Raw genomic sequence first — 22,882 nt, forward strand, 5'->3', positions numbered from 1 at the left:
TTGGTTGTCATCCACAGCATCCTCAGAGCAGAGCAGTATGTCGACACTATTTTAGACCCCATTTTGTTGTCCTTCATGTCGAGCCATCCTGACCTTACATTTCAGCAAGATAATCCCCACCAACATGTGGCAAAAGTTTCTACTCCTTGTCTTCATGCTTGCCAAATGCTATCTTGGCCAGAAAATTCAGCATATCTCTTCCCAATTGAGAATGTTTGGAGTAATCAGCTTGAGATTTTGATGATATAACACACTGACTGGACAGAATTTGGCATGTCCTTCAGAAGGATATCCAACAACTCTATCAATCAATGCCAAGCTGAATAACTGCTTGCAAAGGAACAGATGTGGACCAATGTGTTACTGACTTGCTGAATTTGTGAAGTCTTTCTCTTGAACAAGTCATCCATTTTTTCTGAAACTGTAATCATTTATTTGTCAGCATGTGTGCATCACATCTACTGATTTCCATGCCATTCACATAATTATTTCATGGTGCACCTTTCCTTTTTTTGTTTCAGAGTGTATGTATGAACCTAGGATTACTCACAGAGATCTTACTCAAGACGTTCAAGACTGGTGTGGACTAGGATGTTATGTAGATTGTGTGGGTGTTAATACTGCTTTAGAAGATAAGGGTAGAATTTGGAGTAGGGTGTCCATCAACTAGAGTGTGATGAGAGGTAGCTGAAGCCCTGGCAAATTATGTGGCTTGAGTGATATTGCATGAGAATGGAAGTAAGTTAAGCAATTGATTTAAAGTAGGCATTCATTCATGTCATGAAAAGAAACATGGAAATAAGTCTGTTTCTGGACAAGCTGTGCAAGAGACTGTCTGTTTTTAAAGGTTCTGGAAAAGTAATCAGCATACTTGGGTAAGTCCTTCCCACTGCAGATGTGACATCCTTAGATGTCAAGTTTGTAATGTGAAATGTGTGGTGTCACCGCCAGACACCACACTTGCTAGATGGTAGTTTTAAATCGGCCGCGGTCCATTAGTACATGTCGGACCCGCGTGTCGCCACTGTGTGATCGCAGACCGAGCGCCACCACAAGGCAGGTCTCGAGATACGGAATAGCACTCGCCCCAGTTGTACGGACGACGTAGCTAGCGACTACACTGACGAAGCCTCGCTCCTTTGCCGAGCAGATAGTTAGAATAGCCTTCAGCTAAGTCAATGGCTACGACCTAGCAAGGCGCCATTAGTGACATTGCATGTATCTAAAGAGTCTCACTTGTATCGCCACAATCTCCAGATGTACCAAAAGGATGGATTAAAGTTAAGTATTCCAGAAGCTACGTACTTTTCTTTATAGCATTCATTACGTATCCTGTGTGAGACCTCACACCATCCTGCTTTAGCTTAGCGCGTGCCTTTCGGCTTCCTCTCATTGTGTCTAGGCTGTCTTGTCTAGACACAACAAAATGTATGACAGCTGATGAAATGGAGTAGCAATGGGTGGCCCTGATATGAAAAGAGGTTTTTATTAAGCCATCAGAGAGACAGAAATCAACATCCAAGAAAGTAGCTCAATGAGTGGATGAGAACCATGTAATAGAAATGTGGGACTAGATATTGAGAGTCCAGAGAAGAGAACAGAGGTTGTTCTTCTAATGTCTCCATATCATCTACATCTACATCTACATCTGACGGTGTGTGGCGGAGGGTACCCTTGAGTACCTCTATCGGTTCTCCCTTCTATTTCAGTCTTGTATTGTTCATGGAAAGAAGGATTGTCGGTATGCCTCTGTGTGGGCTCTAATCTCTCTGATTTTATCCTCATGGTCTCTTCGCGGGATATACGTAGGAGGGAGCAATATACTGCTTGACTCCTCGGTGAAGGTATGTTCTCGAAACTTCAACAAAAGTCTGTACCGAGCTACTGAACATCTCTCCTGCAGAGTCTTCCGCTGGAGTTAATCTATCATCTCCGTAACGCTTTTGCGATTACTAAATGATCCTGTAACGAAGCGCGCTGCTCTCCGTTGGATCTTCTTTATCTCTTCTATCAACCCTATCTGGTACGGATCCCACACCGCTGAGCAGCATTCAAGCAGTGGGCAAACAAGCATACTGTAACCTACTTCCTTTGTTTTCAGATTGCATTTCCTTAGGATTCTTCCAATGAATCTCAGTCTGGCATCTGCTTTACCGACGATCAACTTCATATGATCATTCAATTTTAAATCACTCCTAATGCGTACTCACAGATAATTTATGGAATTAACTGCTTCCAGTCGCTGACCTGCTATATTGTAGCTAAATGATAAGGGACAATATCATCAATGACTCTGAGTCGGATGTGAGTTTTAAACTGAAGGGATAGAAACAAACAGGCTGGTATAGGAAAGTACCATGAAAATTTGTTTGTATAATAGATCTTCAAGGGAGAGTAATTATGGGACAATGTATGATTGGTCAAAAAGGTTAGGAAAGAGGTGGTAAGTTTGGTGCAAGGAGGACATAGTAGTGTTCCTTCAAAGCAAGGACATTAAGGACATTCATGGTAATAAGCAAGGAGTTTGATGGTAATGAGACAGGAACTGTGGAAATACATTGGAGGAAGTGGTGTTTTGGATGTATAATTGGAGATAGCAAACAGTTGGTTTGAGATGCTGGAAACACAGCCACTGCAGTTATCTTTAATAGGCTGACCAATGGAGAGACCAGTGTAGTTGAGTTTTTGGAGCTTTGGGAGCAGGTTAATTTACTATCTTCTCTCAGCATTTTATTCATTTCTGTTCCCCTTCCCCTCCCCCATCCCAAATCATGTCAGTTGCCTATTACTCCCTATTCTATTGTTCTTTCCCATCCAAAAGAATGTATGTTCAGTTTTTCCAGTTTTCTTACAGTTTTTGTCACTGTTTTGCTTCATCCTTCTCTCTTGATTTTTGCCACTTCTTTAAATTCATGCTTGTTCTAATAATCTTCTTACAAGTCTCTAACAGCCTTTATTTTATGGCTTCTTTTTCTTTGCTACATCTTTTGTTTCACATTAGACTTTCCTCTCCTCCCATGATGCATCCCATCACCTATTCCTTTAAAAGCCATGCTTTTGTGCTCTCACAACTGAAGTCCCACATCCTGTTCCTCGAATCTCACGTGTCACTAGAAATTACCTGTAAAGCTCTTAACTTCAAATTATCTTTTTTTCGAATATAACATAAGCCTTCCCTACCTCCTGCATTACCGAACACAGCAACTTCTTGCCTACACCCATGTCATTTATGACCTATATACTGCTTTCAGTTTTCTCCCCGGTAAATATCTTTCCCTCCGCAAAATTTTCTAGTAGCTGCTCATCACAGTGCCTTCAATGATATTATCTATCAAACCAGTTACAAACTGCAGCAACAGGCCAAGCGTTGCCTCAAAAGGTGTCAAACTGTCTCCTAACCTACCTTGCCAGTTATATTAAACAATGAAAAATCCAGAATGGATTTACATCAATATGAATACTCGCCACATAGAGGAAGTCTTGAGTGGCAGGCAGCCATATTTAAAAGTTGACTTACTCATCTGGCGAAGTCTCCCATCAGATTCAGAAAAGCACACACACACACACGTGGGCTCACATTCATACATGCACAACTCACACATGCATGGCATCAGTTGTCTCTGGGGGCTGAGGTCTCATGACATCCTTCCTACTCACCTTAATCAGCTTCATACTTACTAATGATTACTTCACACTTGAATGACAGGCCTACAAAGGTTTCAGGGGCATGACAATGGGAGCCAAATAAGCTACAATCTTTTGAGGGCTGTTTAAAGGAGGCCTGTCTGAAATTCATGGTCCTCTAGTCCTTGTGACATTCCTATTGTAAGTCTGCTTCTTCAATGAGATAGGTCTTATTGAACACCAATTAAGTACAAACAAATCACCGAATATGATAGATCCCGACTCTTCTGGAACTAAACAAAAACAAAAATTTCTGGATGTGGATTTTTCTGGAGGGATACTGAATAACTCAAATGTAATTTCTGGAGAACTGCGAAACCCTTGAATACAAAACACTTTCTCTATGTGTGTGTACACACACACACACACACACACACACACACACACACACCATTGGTTCACTTGCAAAAGGCATAATATGTGGTTGAATGGAGAATGGTGACATTAGGGGAATACATATGTCCGTGTGCAAGACAAACCTTGACAGCAGGGAATAAAAAGTCTAAATCATGTCCAGAAAAGAACCAAGTGTGTGGGGTCATTGTTAATAAGTCCACAGGAGGACATGTAGTACACATGAGAAAGCTGAGGGAAGTGAGGCTCAGAGACTTTGCAACAGCCCTTACATCTGATACTGTTGTTTACTACCAACATAACCTGGGGCCAGTATGTGATTGAGTGATTATAATTAAAGTGGAGCTACTCACAGAGGTCCAGTGTGAGCTATAATTATTATATGGCAGTGAAACTTGGTAGGTATTCTAATGTGTTAGTGCAGGACCGATTTATACTGGAAAAAACATTAGTTCCAGTTTTGGTTACCACGTGCAAATCCAGTACTTTGAGTACAAGAAAGAAATATGGAAATCTTTCCATATGTAACAGATTATGAATGGGGCATGGCCAGGAAAGATCAAACAAGTGAGACAGGCATAATGTTGATGTTATTATTAACCACCAGTTACACAGTTTGTTTGATATGAGCACTGGAGATGTCAATGAGAGGCTGCATCTATAAAACAGTGTGATCAACAGTTGCTCACAGCAGTTTTGGTGGAATCTGAGCAATGTGTTCTTGTGTATTGGTCTTCAAGTCAGGTAGAGACTGAATGTGTCCCCAGTACACGTGTTCTTTTTGATACCCCAGAGCCAAAAGTCACATGGATTCAGATCAGATGATCATGCATGCTATGCTTCTGGAAAACCTCTAGAGATAACAAGTTTATGGATGGTCGCAGTAAACAGATATTTCATTGGGCGAGCTATATGAGAAGTTACCCCATCTTGCATGAAAACAGTGGTTTCCACATTGTTGCACTCTTCCAAAGCAGGAATCACATGTTGTACAAGGAGGTCTCGATAATGTGCAGGTGTCATGGTATGCCTCACAGAACATCTGGCCATATTCTGTTCAAAGAAGAACAGAGCAAGAATAAAGGTGCTTGTGAATTCATACACACAGTCACATGTGGTAAGGGCAACGGCTCTTCACACACAACACACAGTTTAACAGTACACCAAATCTGGCAGTTCTGTGCATACCTCCCATGGAGTAAAATGTGCCTCATCACCCCCACAGAATATTGCCCGGCTACATGTCATCAATTTCGATCGATGCAAGAAATAAAGAGCAGATTCAGAATGTTGCTGTGGATCATGAGGTTTCAGATACTGCACCATCTGAATCTCATGGGGGCATATGCTGCATGGTCAGTTACAGCAACAGCAACCTTGTCAATAAGTTCCACTAGGATAGGACATCTTCCTTTCCCAAGTCAATGACAGCCCGATGACTGCATCTCATAGGCAGGTGTCAGTGACATCGGGCAGCAAGTGGTAGTGGGCGAGTAGGTCCGCTCATGATCGGTTCCGTTACATCAGCAGCAGTGAACTTCCGTGTTATAGCATGATGCAGCCCCAGTTCTAGTTCCATATGCTGTGTGCTGTATGTACAAATATCAGAATTGTTGGCCACTGTCAGCTTGAAGGCAGTGATCAGGTGATACTTAAGTGCCTTTTCCTGCAGCAGAACACTTAAATCTGAGCTGGTATCTATCAAGAATTTGCATCCTGGCTTACAGTCAGTGAGATACAGGCAGGTAGAGGAACAGACCGGCGCATTGACTTCTGCTTGGCGCTTAACATTTCTGTATTCACATGGCACATTGGACTTATGGGTTTGATCCCTGAATCACTGATGATACCTGCATGTGTTCTTGACTTTGGCATCATTGTAATGTGACGTGTCGTGAGTGGTGTGGCCCTGCGATTCCCATCAGGAATTACTTTTAAGAATATGACCAGTGAGGAGTTTACTCAGTTGATTAGACAGAGCATCAGTTTTGCTTCTCAAGCTGTCATTTGATTATTGCTCCAGTGTTGTCACTTTTTTTTTGAAAACTTGTCGCAATCAGGTTCGTTTCTGTTGCAGTGTTGTTGAACACAACAGTAACATTGGTTCCAGAAGTGGGCACAATAACGTCTTGTATCCTGTCAGCCAGTGTGGTGACTTCGTCCAAGGACATCTAGGTTTGAGAGGCAATTATCGCTTTCACTTGCTCTGGCAACGTACTGCTCCATATTGTGTAGTAGTAGTGTGTCGCACTGTGTGAGTGTCCACTTTGCTTTTTAAGTGACGTAAGTATTGTAGTGGTTTCTTGCCACCGATGTCTTCTTGCATGAGTGCCTGTCACACTCTCTTCTCTTGAGAGGCAGACACTCTTGTGTATTAATTCTGACTTCAGTTTCGAATATGTGTCCATGTTCAGTGATGCTGTTATTATATCTTGTACTTCTGCTGTGAAACTGTGGTCAATTTTACTTACCACCAGGTTGACTTTAGTGATGTCCATCATTACGCCAGAACATTTGCTTCCCCTTGCACAAACCAGAGAATTGGACTGGTAGGCCAGCTCTGTGAAAGTCATACAGCTGATCTTGACATGTTATACATTTCTTCATTCAGTATTTTATTACAGCAAGTTGATGTTTTCTCATTGCAATCCATTCGTCTGAGCTACGATCACGACACAGTCACCACTGAAGGTCATCTTATAGGCCTTTAAGACTGACACTAAACTGCTTTGATATGTGGGCATACAGCATGCAGCAAATGCGAGTCTTATTCTTTCTTCCATATTAAAAAACTCTCAAGTATGTAAAGGAAAGTCACATACGTTGAGAACGGGAACATTTATTGGAAATGAAAAGGATAAATAACTTGTAGCTATAACAATGAAATAATATATTACAAACTAAAAACACATAATTCAATAGTGTTTCTTCTTAGGCACAGAATAAGTGCGCACGTCAGTGTCCCAGGCGGTGATCGCACGAACTTCTTTGATGTAACTTGGCAGTTGCCACATTTACATTATTCCTATTACTTTCGGTATGTAAAAATTGTGTCTCTCTAACTCCTCATCTTAAAGTCCGACCTGTTAATGTTCTTCTTTGAGGCGCAATAAAGGACATTGTAGCTACTCAAACTAAAGGTACTGATTGTAGCTACTCAAAACGAAGATACTAAAAATTAGGAACAGTCTAAATTTTGTGGTGACAGTGTCAAATGAACGCAAGAGTTAGTTCTGTTTACTCGTGCACCAAAGCGGGTGAAAAAATATACTAATACACAATGTTTGTTGTTCCCAAAGGCTTCGATACCATGTTTCATTTTCCACTGTTCACAACATCCGTGACGTAGCAGTTGCGACACTGTAGCTGTACAGTATGCGTGTATTACTGCAAGTAAGCTGTCTGTAACATTTAAACATGAACATCCATAGAATGCAACTTCATGAAACGTTGTTACTTTCATGTGTCATTTCTACCATAGCACCTGTTTATTACATATGGTAGAAGTTGATAGCAGCGTCAGAGACAAAGGAAAACTTTTCTCATCTGTGTTTGCATGTGTATGTCTACTTCCTCTTCTAATTGCACTCCTTCGACATGCTACAAATATGTAGATTCATTAACTAGATTCCTATTTTGCTCCTATAACATGCATATATAGCTATTATTTTATGATAAATATGGATGGGCTTATGTGGATAACACTGATATTTGAGAAACACAACATTTATGTTCTGTAGCTGAGGAGGCATCACCATTTTTTAAATACTAATTTTCCAGCTAATCTTACTTACCTCTCTTGAGTAAGACAGATAGTTCACAGGCTTCAGTGAATAATGGTAGGGGGAAGACAATGTTGTTACCCTGAAGCATTAATGGTCCTGTAATCCTAACATTTTCACTAAGAGGTGAAAGTTGCTCTGAGACTGCTGTGATGTTTACAAAAAGTGACATTCCTAATAGAAAACAGGCTGGAACAACATATAGCATTTTTGTCTACAACTGAAACAGCTGTTAATACAAACAGTAGCCATAATTGGTGTGGTTCTTTTATCTGGTTTATTCTATTAAGGAACTGCTAAATAAAATGAAACACTCCTTTCAACTACTGTAGAAATTGTAACACACATCAGATAAATAAGACTGTTTTGGTACAAATTTTAATGTGCCCGATTTACATAAATAAAATGACAGAATTTGTGAAGTACTGAAATCAAATGCACACAACTACAAATAAACAGTATTACTTTATAAAACAAAGAAATAGTCTCACCTGTCCAACATATGCTCCAGTTTCTCAAGTACAAGACTGAAAAGTACAGCTTCCTTAGATAAGTGAAATCTGGATATAAATTCAGAATCGGTGTCATCTCACTTTCTTCTCCTTCCTCATTCTCATGTACAGTACAGGCAAAATCCCACCATTGCTGTCTGCAACTGCATCAGCAGTTGTTCCTGCCATCTTGAAAGATTAAGCTCACAAACCAGCCAAAAATCACCAGTTAAGTTATCCCTAGTTTATTCTCCAGTTAGGTGGTATTCTGGGTTCATACAAAGTGGTTCTTACACTATTCTCAGAATAGAGCTTAACCAGCTGCTAACTGGAGATTGTAAAACCAATCCTATGAATGTCCACATTGCTATTACCACAGCCATCTGCACTAATAGAGGTAGCCATGCTATTACTGTCTGTATGCTAAGCTTGCACTGGTCTACATTCACATCTATACTCTGCAAACCATTGTGAGGTGCATGCAACAGGTTATGTCCCTTACCAGTTATTAGGGTTTCTTCCTATTTCATTCAAGTAAAGAGTTCAGGAAGAATGATTGTTTGAATGCCTCTGCATGTGCAGTATTTATTCTAATCTTATACTCACAATCCCTATGTGAGGGATACATAGGGGCTGTAGTATATTCCTAGATTAATCATTTAAAGCTGACCCTTGAGACTGTTAATAGACTATCTTGATAAAGTTTACGTCTGTCTTCAAGAGTCTTCCAGTTCAGTTCCTTCAGTATCTTCATAACACTCTCCCATGGAGTAAACAAACCTGTGACCATTCGTGTTGCCCTTCTCTGCATACGTTCAGTATCCCCTGTTAGTCCTATCTGGTACAGGTCCCACACACTTGAGCAATATTCTAGGAAGTTTACAGTCTCCTTTTCCGAAACTGAACCTATGTGCTCATTCCATTTTATACACCCACAAAGTGTTACATCCGGTATTTGTGTAAGTTGGCAAATTCCAACAGTGACTTATTGATATTATAGTCATAGGCTACTATGTTTTTTCGTTTTGTGAAGTGCACAGTTTTACATTCTGAACATTTAAAGCAAGGTGCCAATCTCTGCACTATGTTGAAGACTTACCAAGATCTGACTTATCTCTCAGATAGCATTTCATTATAGATAACTACATCATCTGCACAGAGCCTGATTTTACTGTTAATATTGTTTGCAAGGTCATTAATATATAACATGAACTGCAATGGTCCCAACACACTTCTACATCTGATGATGAGAACATGCTATGTCCTTCGTACCAAAATGTTGTCAGTCTGGTCACAAAATTCACTTGATACCCTCATGTGATTGCACTTTTTGCTATAAGCATAGGTTTGGTACTCAGTCAAATGCTTTTCAAAAATCAAGAAATACTGCAGCTACCTGGTTGCCTTGATTCAAATTTTTCAGTATGTCATGTGAGAAAAGTGAGAGTTGGGTTTCACATAATTGATATTTTCGAAATCCAATGCTGGCTGGCATTCAGGTCATTCTGTTCAAGATACCTAATTAAGTTTGAGCTCAGAATATGTTCTAAGATTCTACAAAAATTAATGTCAAGAATACTGGGTGGTAGTTTTGTTAATCAATTTTGCTAGCCTTCTTGTAGACAGGTGTGACATGTGCCTTTTTCCAAGAACTGGGCACAGTTTTTCGTTCAAGGGATCTACGATAGATTATAGTTAAAAGAGAGGCTAACTCAGCTGGAAATTCAGTATAGAATCTGAATAGGGATTCCATCAGGACCTGAAACTTTGTGCAGTTTCAACAATTTCTGTTTTTTCTCAACATCACTGACACTAATACTTACTTCATTCATCTTTTCAGTGGTATGAAGATTAAATTGGGCCAATTCTCCAATTCTCCTGGGTTTTCCTTTGTAAAGAAACATTTGAAAGCGGAGCATTTCAGCTTTTGCTCTGCTATCCACAATTTCAGTTCCTGCCTCATTCACTAGGAACTGTACACTAACTTTTGTGCCACTAACAACCTTTAAATCTGAAAGATCACTTGACAATAGTCTTCTAAGATAGTAATTGAAGGCATCATGCATTGCTCTCTTGACAGTCAAATACGTTCCATTCAGCAACTGTCTAACAGTATGTCCTTCATTCTGACCCATTAGTATTCTTCTAGGCATACCCTAAAACAAATATAGTTTCTGCACAATAAAGGAAGTCATAGTCATTCAGAATGAAAAAATTAAAAATTAGGAAATTACTTTAAAGTTTCTGGTAATGGCAGCAAATGGTCACATTGTTACTCTTACAGAAAAGTAAATGAAATAATGGCACCAATATACAATGTTATTTACATACTTCGCTACTACAACATGCTGATTTTCACTTGCTGACATCATCATCAACCAAGCAGTTATCGTATTGTAGGTGCCTGGTATACATGTTTTACTGCAAATGAACCGTGTAAACATAAAAGCCCTTAGGATCTGATTTCCTGAAATGTTGTTACTTTCGTCTATCGTTTCTACCGTAGCGCCTGATGGTTGTGCAGGGCAGGTGTTGGTAGCTCTTCAATTTTCAGTGTTCAGGTATTGGAGATTTTAAAGTGTGATAGAGAATGTAACATCAGTGTTATGGATGTGAAAGCTTCTACTTCCTTTTACCACTCATAACAACTACATACACACATTAATTTTTCTTTGTGCACATCTGTGGCAAAGTACTTTTGGGTTATATAAGAATTATTGGCCTCCTTGTACAGTTAATATTAAAATATTGTGATAAATCTTCTGGAAAAATGTTCTAAAATTTATAGAAACATGAATAGGTAAAATAGAGTGCAAAGGTAAATTTAAATACGTTGAAGAAAGTATACAATAGCATGGACAAGAAATATTTGCAGTAGATCTAAGAGTTAAGAAATGGAAAGAGAGTACGATTTGACAGAGAATATTTACAACAATAAATGCACATATTGTAAAACTAAACTGAAACACACTACCACAGTGGTATGACCAATATGGTTATATGAATGTGGGAGCCTAACAATGAACTCTAATGTGGACAGAAACAGAACGGGTGCAATATAAACTACAGATGGTTGGAAAATGAGAAGTAATGAGGAACTCTACAAAATACAGAAAAGATACCAAATGTAATGCTAAGCAAAGATTAATATTTTTGTGGATACTTCTCCTGAATGGATGAATGAAGAAAAAAAGCTAGCGAAACAAATATTATTTTATTCTGATTTGATCCATTATAAATGGTTCTGAAAGCCTGCGACTGTGAAAACAATAGGTTTGTTTATAAATAACCCATCTGCTACCAGTCATGATTTTCTTTATTTTATTTATTTATAGAAATGACATAACAAACACAAAAAATGCACTTGGAAATGGGAATCATTTCCCGAAACGCAGCATGTGAAAAATAAAATAAAGAAAATCATGACTAGTAGCAGATGAGTTATTTATAAACAAACCTATTCTTGTATTTCTGGAAGAAGAAATCAGTGATAGCATGGATTACAGAAGCAAGGAAAGAATAAGAAAGAAACAACACTAAAGAATCAGAAATAACAGAAAGAAACCTTTTTAAGAAAAAAAAATACTAAACTTGGAAGGCTTTCAAAGCAGAATAAGAAACTGGGAACAACGTGGAGAGAAGAAAGGAAAAGAGACGTGGGGGACAAATGAGGGAGTACTGGAAAAATAGGAAACAACAACAAAGAAAGAACAGGAATTGAGAGGTTTTTACATGATCCTAGCTGGGAAATAAGGAAATAGAAAAAATGCAATAGCTATAATTTTTTTAGAATTAATGTCTTTCTGTGAAAGTGACATGAGATATGTAATGTTAACAATTCCAGAGAAGGAAAGTTGCCACTCACCTTATAGCGGAGATGCTGAGTCACGATAGGCACAACAAAAAGATTGACACAATTGTAGCTTTCGGCCATAAAGGCCTTAGTCAGCAGTAGACACACATACTACACATGGGCGTGGGCGCGCGGGCGCGGACGCGCGCGCACTCACACACTTACACTTACACTCACACACACACACACACACACACACACACACATGTCTGTAGTCTCATATTGATTCAGCTGGCCAGTTATTTCATTTATAGAATAATGAAACATCCAATTGTGTTGAGATGTGTAGTAATTCTGTATCGTATTCTCTACTTCACAAATCTTGGTCTCTTGGATTCCATAGGGCATAGACAATGAGTATATGCTAGAAATATATGGTACCCTATTGCCCTAGAGGCTGTTTTTATACTTGTGATATCTGCAGTCTCCTTCTTAACATACCTTCCTCAAAACTATTCGGATAGGAACTTCACCTCCCCCCATGAACCATGGACCTTGCCGTTGATGGGGAGGCTTGCGTGCCTCAGCGATACAGATAGCCGTACCGTAGGTGCAACCACAACGGAGGGGTATCTGTCGAGAGGCCAGACAAACGTGTGGTTCCTGAAGATGGGCAGCAGCCTTTTCAGTAGTTGCAGGGGCAACAGTCTGGACGATTGACTGATCTGGTCTTGTAACACTAACCAAAACGGCCTTGCTGTGCTGGTACTGCGAACAGCTGAAAGCAAGGGGAAACTACAGCCGTAATTTTTCCTGAGGGCATGCAGCTTTACTGTATGGTTAAATAATGATGGCGTCCTCTTGGGTAAAATATTCCGGAGGTAAAATAGTCCGCCATTCGGATCTCCGGGGGGGACTACTCAAGAGGATGTCGTTATCAGGAGAAAGAAAACTGGCGTTCTACGGATCGGAGCGTGGAATGTCAGATCCATTAATCGGGCAGGTAGGTTAGAAAATTTAAAAAGGGAAATGAATAGGTTAAAGTTAGATATAGTGAGAATTAGTGAAGTTCGGTGGCAGGAGGAACAAGACTTCTGGTCAGGTGACTACAGGGTTATAAACACAAAATCAAATAGGGGTAATGCAGGAGTAGGTTTAATAACGAATAGGAAAATAGGAATGCGGGTAAGCTACTACAAACAGCATAGTGAATGCATTATTGTGGCCAAGATAGATACGAAGCCCACGCCTACCACAGTAGTGAAAGTTTACATGCCAACAAGCTCTGCAGATGATGAAGGAGTTGAAGATATGTATGATGAAATAAAAGAAATTATTCAGATTGTGAAGGGAGACGAAAATTTAATAGTCATGGGTGACTGGAATTCGAGTGTAGGAAAAGGGAGAGAAGGAAACATAGTAGGTGAATATGGATTGGGGGACAGAAATGAAAGAGGAAGCCGCCTGGTAGAATTTTGCACAGAGCACAACATAATCATAGCTAACACTTGGTTTAAGAATCATGAAAGAAGGTTGTATACATGGAAGAACCCTGGAGATACTAAAAGGTATCAGATAGATTATATAATGGTAAGACAGAGATTTAGGAACCAGATTTTAAATTGTAAGACGTTTCCAGGGGCAGATGTGGACTCCGACCACAATCTATTGGTTATGAACTGTAGATTAAAACTGAAGAAACTACAAAAAGGTGGTAATTTAAGGAGATGGGACCTGGATAAACTGACTAAACCAGAGGTTGTACAGTGTTTCAGGGAGACCATAAGGGAACAATTGACAAGAATGGGCGAAAGAAATACAGTAGAAGAAGAATGGGTAGCTTTGAGGGATGAAGTAGTGAAGGCAGCAGAGGATAAAGTAGGTAAAAACATGAGGGCTAGTAGAAATCCTTGGGTAACAGAAGAAATATTGAATTTAATTGATGAAAGGAGAAAATACAAAAATGCAGTAAGTGAAGCAGGCAAAAAGGAATACAAACGCCTCAAAAATGCGGTCGACAGGAAGTGCAAAATGGCTAAGCAGGGATGGCTAGAGGACAAATGTAAGGATGTAGAGGCTTATCTCACTGGGGGTAAGATAGATATTGCCTACAGGAAAATTAAAGAAACCTTTGGAGAAAAGAGAACCACTTGTATGAATAACAAGAGCTCAGATGGAAACCCAGTTCTAAGCAAAGAAGGGAAAGCAGAATGGTGGAAGGAGTATATAGAGGGTCTATACAAGGGTGATGTACTTGAGGACAATATTATGGAAATGGAAGAGGATGTAGATGAAGATGAAATGGGAGATATGATACTGCGTGAAGAGTTTGACAAAGCACTGACAGACCTGAGTCGAAACAAGGCCCCCGGAGTAGACAACATTCCATTAGAACTAATGACAGCATTGGGAGAGCCAGTCCTGACAAAACTCTACCATCTGGTGAGTAAGATGTATGAGGCAGGTGAAATACCCTCAGACTTCAAGAAGAATATAATAATTCAAATCCCAAAGAAAGCAGGTGTTGACAGATGTGAAAATTACTGAACTATCAGTTTAATAAGTCACAGCTGCAAAATACTAACGTGAATTCTTTACAGTCGAATGGAAAAACTAGTAGAAGCGGTTCTCGGGGAAGATCAGTTTGGATTCCGTAGAAATATCAGAACACGTGAGGCAATACTGACCCTACGACTTATCTTAGAAGCTAGATTAAGGAAAGGCAAACCTATGTTTCTAGCATTTGTAGACTTAGAGAAAGCTTTTGACAATGTTGACTGGAATACTCTCTTTCAAATCCTGAAGGTGGCAGGGGTAAAATACAGAGAGCGAAAAGGTATTTACAGTTTGTACAGAAAGCAGATGGCAGTTATAATAGTCGGGGGGACATGAAAGGGAAGCAGTGGTTGGGAAGGGAGTGAGACAAGATTGTAGCCTCTCCCTGATGTTATTCAATCTGTATATTGAGCAAGCAGTAAGGGAAACAAAAGAAAAATTCGGAGTAGGTATTAAAATTCATGGAGAAGAAATAAAAACTTTGAGGTTCGCCAATGACATTGTAATTCTGTCAGAGACAGCAAAGGACTTGGAAGAGCAGTTGAATGGAATGGACAGTGTCTTGAAAAGAGGATATAAAATGAACATCAACAAAAGCAAAACAAGGATAATGGAATGTAGTTTAATTAAGTCGGGTGATGCTGAGGGAATTAGATTAGGAAATGAGACACTTAAAGTAGTAAAGGAGTTTTGCTATTTGGGGAGCAAAATAACTGATGATGGTCGAAGTAGAAAGGATATAAAATGTAGACTGGCAATGGCAAGGAAAGCGTTTCTGAAGAAGAGAAATTTGTTAACATCGAGTATTGATTTAAGTGTCAGGAAGTCATTTCTGAAAGTATTTGTATGGAGTGTAGCCATGTATGGAAGTGAAACATGAACGATAAATAGTTTGGACAAGAAGAGAATAGAAGCTTTCGAAATGTGGTGCTACAGAAGAATGCTGAAGATTAGACGGGTAGATCACATAACTAACGAAGAAGTATTGAATAGGATTGGGGAGAAGAGAAGTTTGTGGCACAACTTGACCAGAAGAAGGGATCGGTTGGTAGGACATGTTCTGAGGCATCAAGGGATCACCAATTTAGTATTGGAGAGCAGCGTGGAAGGTAAAAATCATAGAGGGAGACCAAGAGATGAATACACTAAGCAGATTCAGAAGGATGTAGGTTGCAGTAGGTACTGGGAGATGAAGAAGCTTGCACAGGATAGAGTAGCATGGAGAGCTGCATCAAACCAGTCTCAGGGCTGAAGACCACAACAACAACAACAGGAACTTCATCTTCAACACTTGCCTAGTTCTCACCACCAACCTGGCTTTGTTTTGTTTTCTCCCTAGCCTCCTCCTTTGTTTTCTCCCTCCCTCTTTTTATCACTCATTTTATTTACCCTTTGTTTCATTTCTCGAGCATTTACTATTTCTTTTTCCTATGTATTACTGTATTCCTTCTACCAAACACTTGCAATATGAGCAAGGATGTAAATTATTGCCCGCTGAATGTTGTCTTCCCATGAGAATTTAAAATTCCCAAAGAAAATAACTGATGGGATACAAAAACATCAAAATCTGAGAAGGCAGATGTAGGGAAGAGAGCTGTAAAGTCATATTTCATTTGCAAGATAAATTTTTATATTTTCAATAGTAAATGTACAATGGTGCATAAACAATTATTTAAAAATTAGTTCCTTCTTCACATTTGCTTGTCAGTGTTACACTGCAGGAAACGCATCATCGTGATAAAATATAGTGTGATCAGAGCTCACACAGAAAGTTTTAAATGCTCGTCTTTCCCACATGCTGTTTGAGAGTGGAATGGTAGAGAAATAGCTTGAAAGTGGTTTGATGAACCCTTTGCCAGGCACTTAACTGTGAATAGCAGAGTAATCATGTAGATGTAGAAGAAGATGTATTGCATGTGGTAAATTTCTCGGGGGAGGAGGGGAAGACATTTCTGTAATGTAGAGCTTATGGAAAATAAGTTGGGAATTGCGCAGAAACACATTTTCTTTCAGACAGATGCAGAATCACATTTGGTGCTGTTTCAGTGATTGCTATGTGAAGGTGCACATATTATTCTCACGGCCTGCAACTGAATAGGGGTAGTAAGGAAAAGGTAAAAGGTACCACAATTCAGAAAGTTAATATTATAGGAAATTAAACTGACAGAGTCTCCCAGTCCATCTTATAAGAATAGACGGAATGGTGAAATCAGCTTGCTTGATCAGAATATTAGGGGGGAGGGGTCAAGAAATGAAGTATATTATTTTGTAATTTGCCTGGAAGATCTTAGTAGCTGGAAAGACATTGATTTCATTTTTGTGTCTGAACACAATATAAGCACAGGGATAGAAAATCTTAATGTAAGTGGTTATAAAGTGGCTGAAAATTCATATAGATCTAATATGGATAAGGTACAAATTGTCACAAAAAATGAATACAAATACAGAAATGTAGAAATAAGTAAATTCGTTATAGATCTGGATATAGATGCATGTGTTTGTGAGATAATATTGAGAAATATAATACTTGTGATTTTGATAGTATATAGCTGCTGGGTAATCAGGAAATTTTCATGAAAAAATTTGTGTTTAATGTGATATCAGTCAGACGGGAAAAGGGATAATATGTAGTGATTTTAATGTAAATTTCTTGAAGGAATCTGACAGGAAAAGCTATCTGAAGGTGTTGTTAGCCACTTGTAATTTCATATCAGTCATAAATTTCTCTACCCGAGTTACTGAAGATAGTACATCCTCACATGTAACGTATTCATACAACAAGCATAAGTTAAAAAGATGAATGCCTTTCTGTGATAAACAGATTGTCAGATCACAGTGCACAGTTTGTCACATTATATAACTTAGCGCCTGCACAGTTCATAAATACAATTAAGAAAAGGGCGAGGCTGATTAATGATGAAACAACTGAAGATTTTAAAGAAAGGTTAAAAAATTTTGAATGGCGTTCAGTCTACAATGAGCTTAATGCTATCTCTAAATTCAACATACTTTGTACTGAGTTTGTATCCCTTTCTGAAAGTAGTTTTCCTGCAATATTGGGAGCTCATTAAAAAACTTTTCACATAAGTATCAGAGTATCTTCATAACAGAAAAGGTATGTCTATAAAGTGATCAGAACAAGTAACGATTCAGAAATACTTTCATATTATAAACAGTACTGTAACATACTAAGAACAATTGTAAAAAAAAAACAGGAACATGCTCATTTTCTCTAAAATCAACAGATCAGACAATTAAATTAAATCAGTTTGGAATGGTGTTAAAAGAGAGACAGGGAAAGAAAAATGGAACATGACATTATTACTGTCAGGGAGAGCAGAAGCATTGTAAAAGACAGTTCATGTGTTGCAGATATTTTTAATAATTACTCTTTTAAAATAGATGAGAAAATTGGTGCAAACAGCTCAGAAGAAAAAGCAGGAGAGTAGACCAAAGAAGAAATACAGACATCATTTGGTGAAATAAAAATTAATCTCACATTTGAAATAAGAAAGATCATGACACTAAAAAGTAACAGTTCATATGGAGCGAATACTATGTGCGATAAGACCATAAAATATTGTGGCCTTGCAATGTGGATTGTTCTTAGTCAGTTATGAAATGCATTGTTTATTCAAATTTTTTCAGACAGATTAAAATAGGCCACTGTTAGGCCTCTTTATAAGAATGGTGACTACACAGTGGTCAATAACTATGCCCATCGTGACTCCTTACATAATTTTCTGAAATTTTTGAGAAGGTAATTGCTATAATCTTGTACATCACATGTGGATACCCGCCACAGCACCAGATGGCTTGCACACTAGACTCAAATATTCTGCCAGATGTATGTGCACGGGCCAGCCACCAGAGGCTGCTGACAACTTGTGTGTATGGCACGGCACCTGCTATGCAGTCTGCCTGAGCTCTCCTCCATATAAGGACAGTGCAGCAATTGCCTATCCTCAGATTGCGTCCTATGTACTGTTTCTGTGTTTTTGTTTATCTGAATGTGAAAAAATATACTTTTGTTCTTAGTGACGATACTATTTGTAGTGTCTAGCATTACAACAGTAATGTACTCCAGGGTTGTCACAGGCCACATAGTAATTTGATACTTAGTCAGTGAAAGCATGGATTTCAAAAAGGCCACTCTACTGAGACATCTATTTATACATTTACTGATGACACAATAAAATCTTGAAATGATAAAATATCACCACTTGGGATCTTCTGTAACTTACTGAAGATATTTGACAGTGTCACTCATAGAATTCCATTAGAGAAAGTAAGTTTTTATGGAATAAATAGTTCAGCACATACCTGGTTTAGTTCTTACTTAAGAAAGAGAATGAATAAAGTTACAATAGGCTGTCTGAGTAGTACAAAGAGGATGCCATATCATCTGCATGGAGAGAAATTACAATGGCAGTCCCACTGTTTAATCAATCCCTCACAGCTGTTCATGCCATATGTTAATGAACTACTGTACCATTTTATTTGAATCAGGAAGCTGAAATAGTCCCATTTGCAGATGATAAATACATTGCTATGAAGCCAAACAAAGAAACATCAACAGACAATTTACACTTCCCGACAAAAAAGTGCAACACCCAGAAGGGTAAGAGGAAATGAAATGAACGGGTTGAAATAGCTTGTGATGTTATTCCACTGATTACAAATAGAGTCAGATTTACAAAGTTCTTGGCAGTATGAGCCACTTATCAGTACAATGTTGCACACTTTCTGGTCTGGATGCATGCACTGATTTACTTGTGAATATTCCCATGAAATCGTTGTGGTATTAAGCACAGCTTTTACTTTGGATGGTAATTTTGTAGTCTGCCTGCTGCTAGTCTCTGACCAATCATGTAGGATGACACAGAATGTTGCAGGGAATTCATTACTTGTTCTTGGATGGTAGGTGTAGGTGTAGGTGTGAAGGAGTTACGATGTGCTCGGTGCACAGTCGAGCAATCCTCTCTTTTGGTGGTCAGCCGTGATTGACTAGAACCTTGACAATGAGTATGCTTGTCCTGACATTCCCATGCAGTCTGACATTGGGTCACTGTAACATCCAAATAGGCCACAAATTTAGATAGTACATGATTTGACTACCCTGTCAAATGGAGACCTACAATGAGGCATCCTTCCAAGTCTGTCAGGTGCTGATAATGCTACCTCACATGGGTATGTGACATCTCCATATCCTTCATAGTGACCACTCAATATCTGACGCTGTTTATGCCCCTTATATATTGTACCAGTCCTAGTAAGAACACTAAACACGGACAACATTACTGTAGCTTGATGACAATCTTACCTTTCACAGAGAAGTGCATACCTCTTTCCTGTCACTTACAAGTATTATTGCTGTTTGTGAGCTCCAAACACACAATGATTGTTGTTAAGAGATAGAGAATATTAAAAGAGAACTATTGTTTGTCTCTCATGTGTTTAATCAGAATATCACAAATACATCAAAAAATATGGTTTTGCCTCACAACAAGAATTGCCCTTTGAAATGGGAAGAATCTTCCGTTTCAGAAAAGTTGAGAAACACATCATGCAAAATGGTCAAGTTGAGAAACACATCATGCAAAATGGTCCAGTCTTTTACTGGAATAGGAACTATTAGGTATCAGAATGCTGGCTGTTCTCTGCTTAACACTGCAGTACCTTAAAAAAAAAGGTAAATCTAGTATCCCAGTCTGCCAATTTTGACAGCCGGTCAGAAAGCATGGATGCAGACAACAGCTGCTAGGTGGCGCCCCTACAATCTGCAAGGGTTGCTGTCATCACCACAGCGCTATGTGGGGGCCATGGCCACTGCACCAGCCTATCAGTGCTCACAGTGGTCCTATGAAGCCTGCAGTGCCAGAGCTCATACTGCAGCCGTGTTCCAACAGCGCTTCATGATTGTATCTCCATTCATCGTTGCTCTGGTCATTGATAGTTATTACATCCTGGTATCCAATTTGGTTGTGCTCTCTGGTATTGGTATTTTGCCATGTGGTCTGTGTTGTCAGTCATCCCTGTTGTGTGTGTCAGCATTGTACTGGCAGTTCTCTGTTGATGCCATCAGCCAGTGCACTCCGGTCTCATTTGGTTCCAGCTACTAGATTAGATGTGATACAGCTTGCTTCAACTCTGTATCATTACTAATAGAACATTATATTTCTAGACAATAGAAACTTCCTGTCACAAGCCAATACAATGTCTCCCATGAGGTGCTAAGCAAAACATACAAATCTGGCTTGTTAAATAATTATAAATTAGTTTTTAGAATGATGATCATTGTTTTGGGCAAATTGTGTATATCACTCGTTTGCTTTCTAGGGTCTTTCAAGAGTGAGAGATGGTCTCCTTGTAGCAGAGCTAGATCTTAATCTCTGCAGGCAAATGATAGATTCATGGGGTTTCAGGGTAAGTACTTCAAATAATAGGCAAAAAATGTCTTATGACTGAGTACAGCAAAAATTTCATATCACCCGTGTGCCTTGTTGTCTGCATTTTCAGATGACACAGCGACTGAGGGAGTATGCGGATTGGTTGAGTGCAGCTTCAGATCATGGTGCAAACCATTAATTTTTTTAATGATTGCAGCAGAGTAAGGCTGCAGCATCATTTATGGCAGCTGACAGTGTTCCACTTCAGCACTGTGATTTGAGGAAAGTGCATTATTGCACTCTTTTTTAAATGTTACAGCTAAAACGTTTGAACAAAATATATATATATATATCAGGGAGACACTTTTCAGTATCAGTAAATTTAAACTTAGCTTCTTCAATGGGCCCAATTGTATCCTGCTAGTGATACTTATTTTTATTTTGCATTTATTGTTTAGTTGTAGATATTGTCAGTATAATACATGCTTCATAGATAATTTAATAAGATCAAGATATGTGTGAAACTTAATGTAATGTAAAGTAAACAGGATAAACTGTACATTGATATTTCACCTTATTGCATTATGTCAACCATTGTTGAAAATCACAGTTTTGTATAAGAATATACTTCAAAAATTGCAAGCACATGCCGGACTTACTTATGCTCTGTGTTCTTATTTAAGCTCAGCTTTCCAAACACTCACACAACACAAGAAGACTGGTTTGAAATGAAAAAGATTCTTATACAGGAAAACATTATAGCAACATCCAAAGCCTGTTTCCTGATGTTAAGAACTTGTGACTTAGCCTGTGCTGCTTTATATTAATGCTTGCTACCCTCGCATCCTACTTAAAGATTTAGATCCATGTAGTGAAGAATTTTTACTTTGACTGACTCACACTCCATATCTATCTGGAAAAAGGACACTTCAGAAAGAGTTTAAACTATAAGACAGAATTACTGAACAGCACTTACTATCATTCAAAAAGCTAGAACAATCTTGTGTGCTTTTATGTGTCAGTCAGCAGTACTCAGTATTTTGCCTCCTGAAGTTGGCACTGGCTGGTAATTCCACCTCATAACGTAATGGTGTCTCAGCTGAATGTAGCTTCTGATACAGTTAACAAAGTGCCTGGCAGAGGGTTAAATGAACCACCTTCAGGCTATTTCTCTACCGTTACGCTATCAAACAGTGCACAGGAAAAATGATCACTTAAATCTTTCTGTGCCAGCTCTGATTTATCTTTATTTTATTGCAATAATCTTTTCTTCTTACATAAGTGGGCACCTGCAAAATATTTTTGCATTTAGAGAAGAAAGTTGGTAATCACAATTTCATCAAAGGATATCATCACAACAACAAAAAATCCTTTGTTTTAATGACTGTCACCACCAAATACCCATTGATTGGTGACACACACAGCCATTTTTTGGTGCAATACAAAATGAGCTGCACTTTTTTGAACTTTTTCAATGTGTTCCATTGGTACTATATGGTATGGATCCCATACTGCACAGTAATATTCTGGGAGAAGATAGAGAAGTGTAGCATAGGTAATGTCTTTAGCAGATTCATTGCATCTTTTAAATATTGTGCCAATAAAACAGTCTTTGACCTGCCTTCCACTCAACATTTTTTTATTTGTAATCCCTAGGTCTTTAGTTGAACTGGTAGATTTTAGATTTGTGTAATGTATCACGTAATCAAAATTTAAGAGATTCATTTTAGTTCTTGTATGGATGATTTCACATTTCTGTGATTTATGGGGTAACAAAAATTTAATGGATTCCTTTTAATACTCGTTTCACTGACATCATTATTTAGAGTCAAT

The 22,882-nt window shown here is 38.7% G+C and overlaps 1 protein-coding gene across 1 annotated transcript in view; it reads left to right on the top strand.

Moving 5' to 3' along the window:
- The window catches only part of LOC124544835 (beta-ureidopropionase), a 164,754-nt gene extending 143,128 nt beyond the window's left edge, over window positions 1-21,626 (top strand). The window contains exons 8-9 of the mRNA XM_047123536.1: window positions 21,000-21,086; window positions 21,180-21,626. Of these exons, the coding sequence (XP_046979492.1) occupies window positions 21,000-21,086; window positions 21,180-21,248 (156 nt within the window). The 3' untranslated portion in view covers window positions 21,249-21,626. The remainder of the gene's footprint in view (window positions 1-20,999; window positions 21,087-21,179) is intronic.
- The last annotated feature ends 1,256 nt before the right edge of the window (window positions 21,627-22,882 follow it).

This window comes from Schistocerca americana, chromosome 8, assembly GCF_021461395.2.
Source record: "Schistocerca americana isolate TAMUIC-IGC-003095 chromosome 8, iqSchAmer2.1, whole genome shotgun sequence".
NCBI lineage: Eukaryota > Metazoa > Arthropoda > Insecta > Orthoptera > Acrididae > Schistocerca > Schistocerca americana.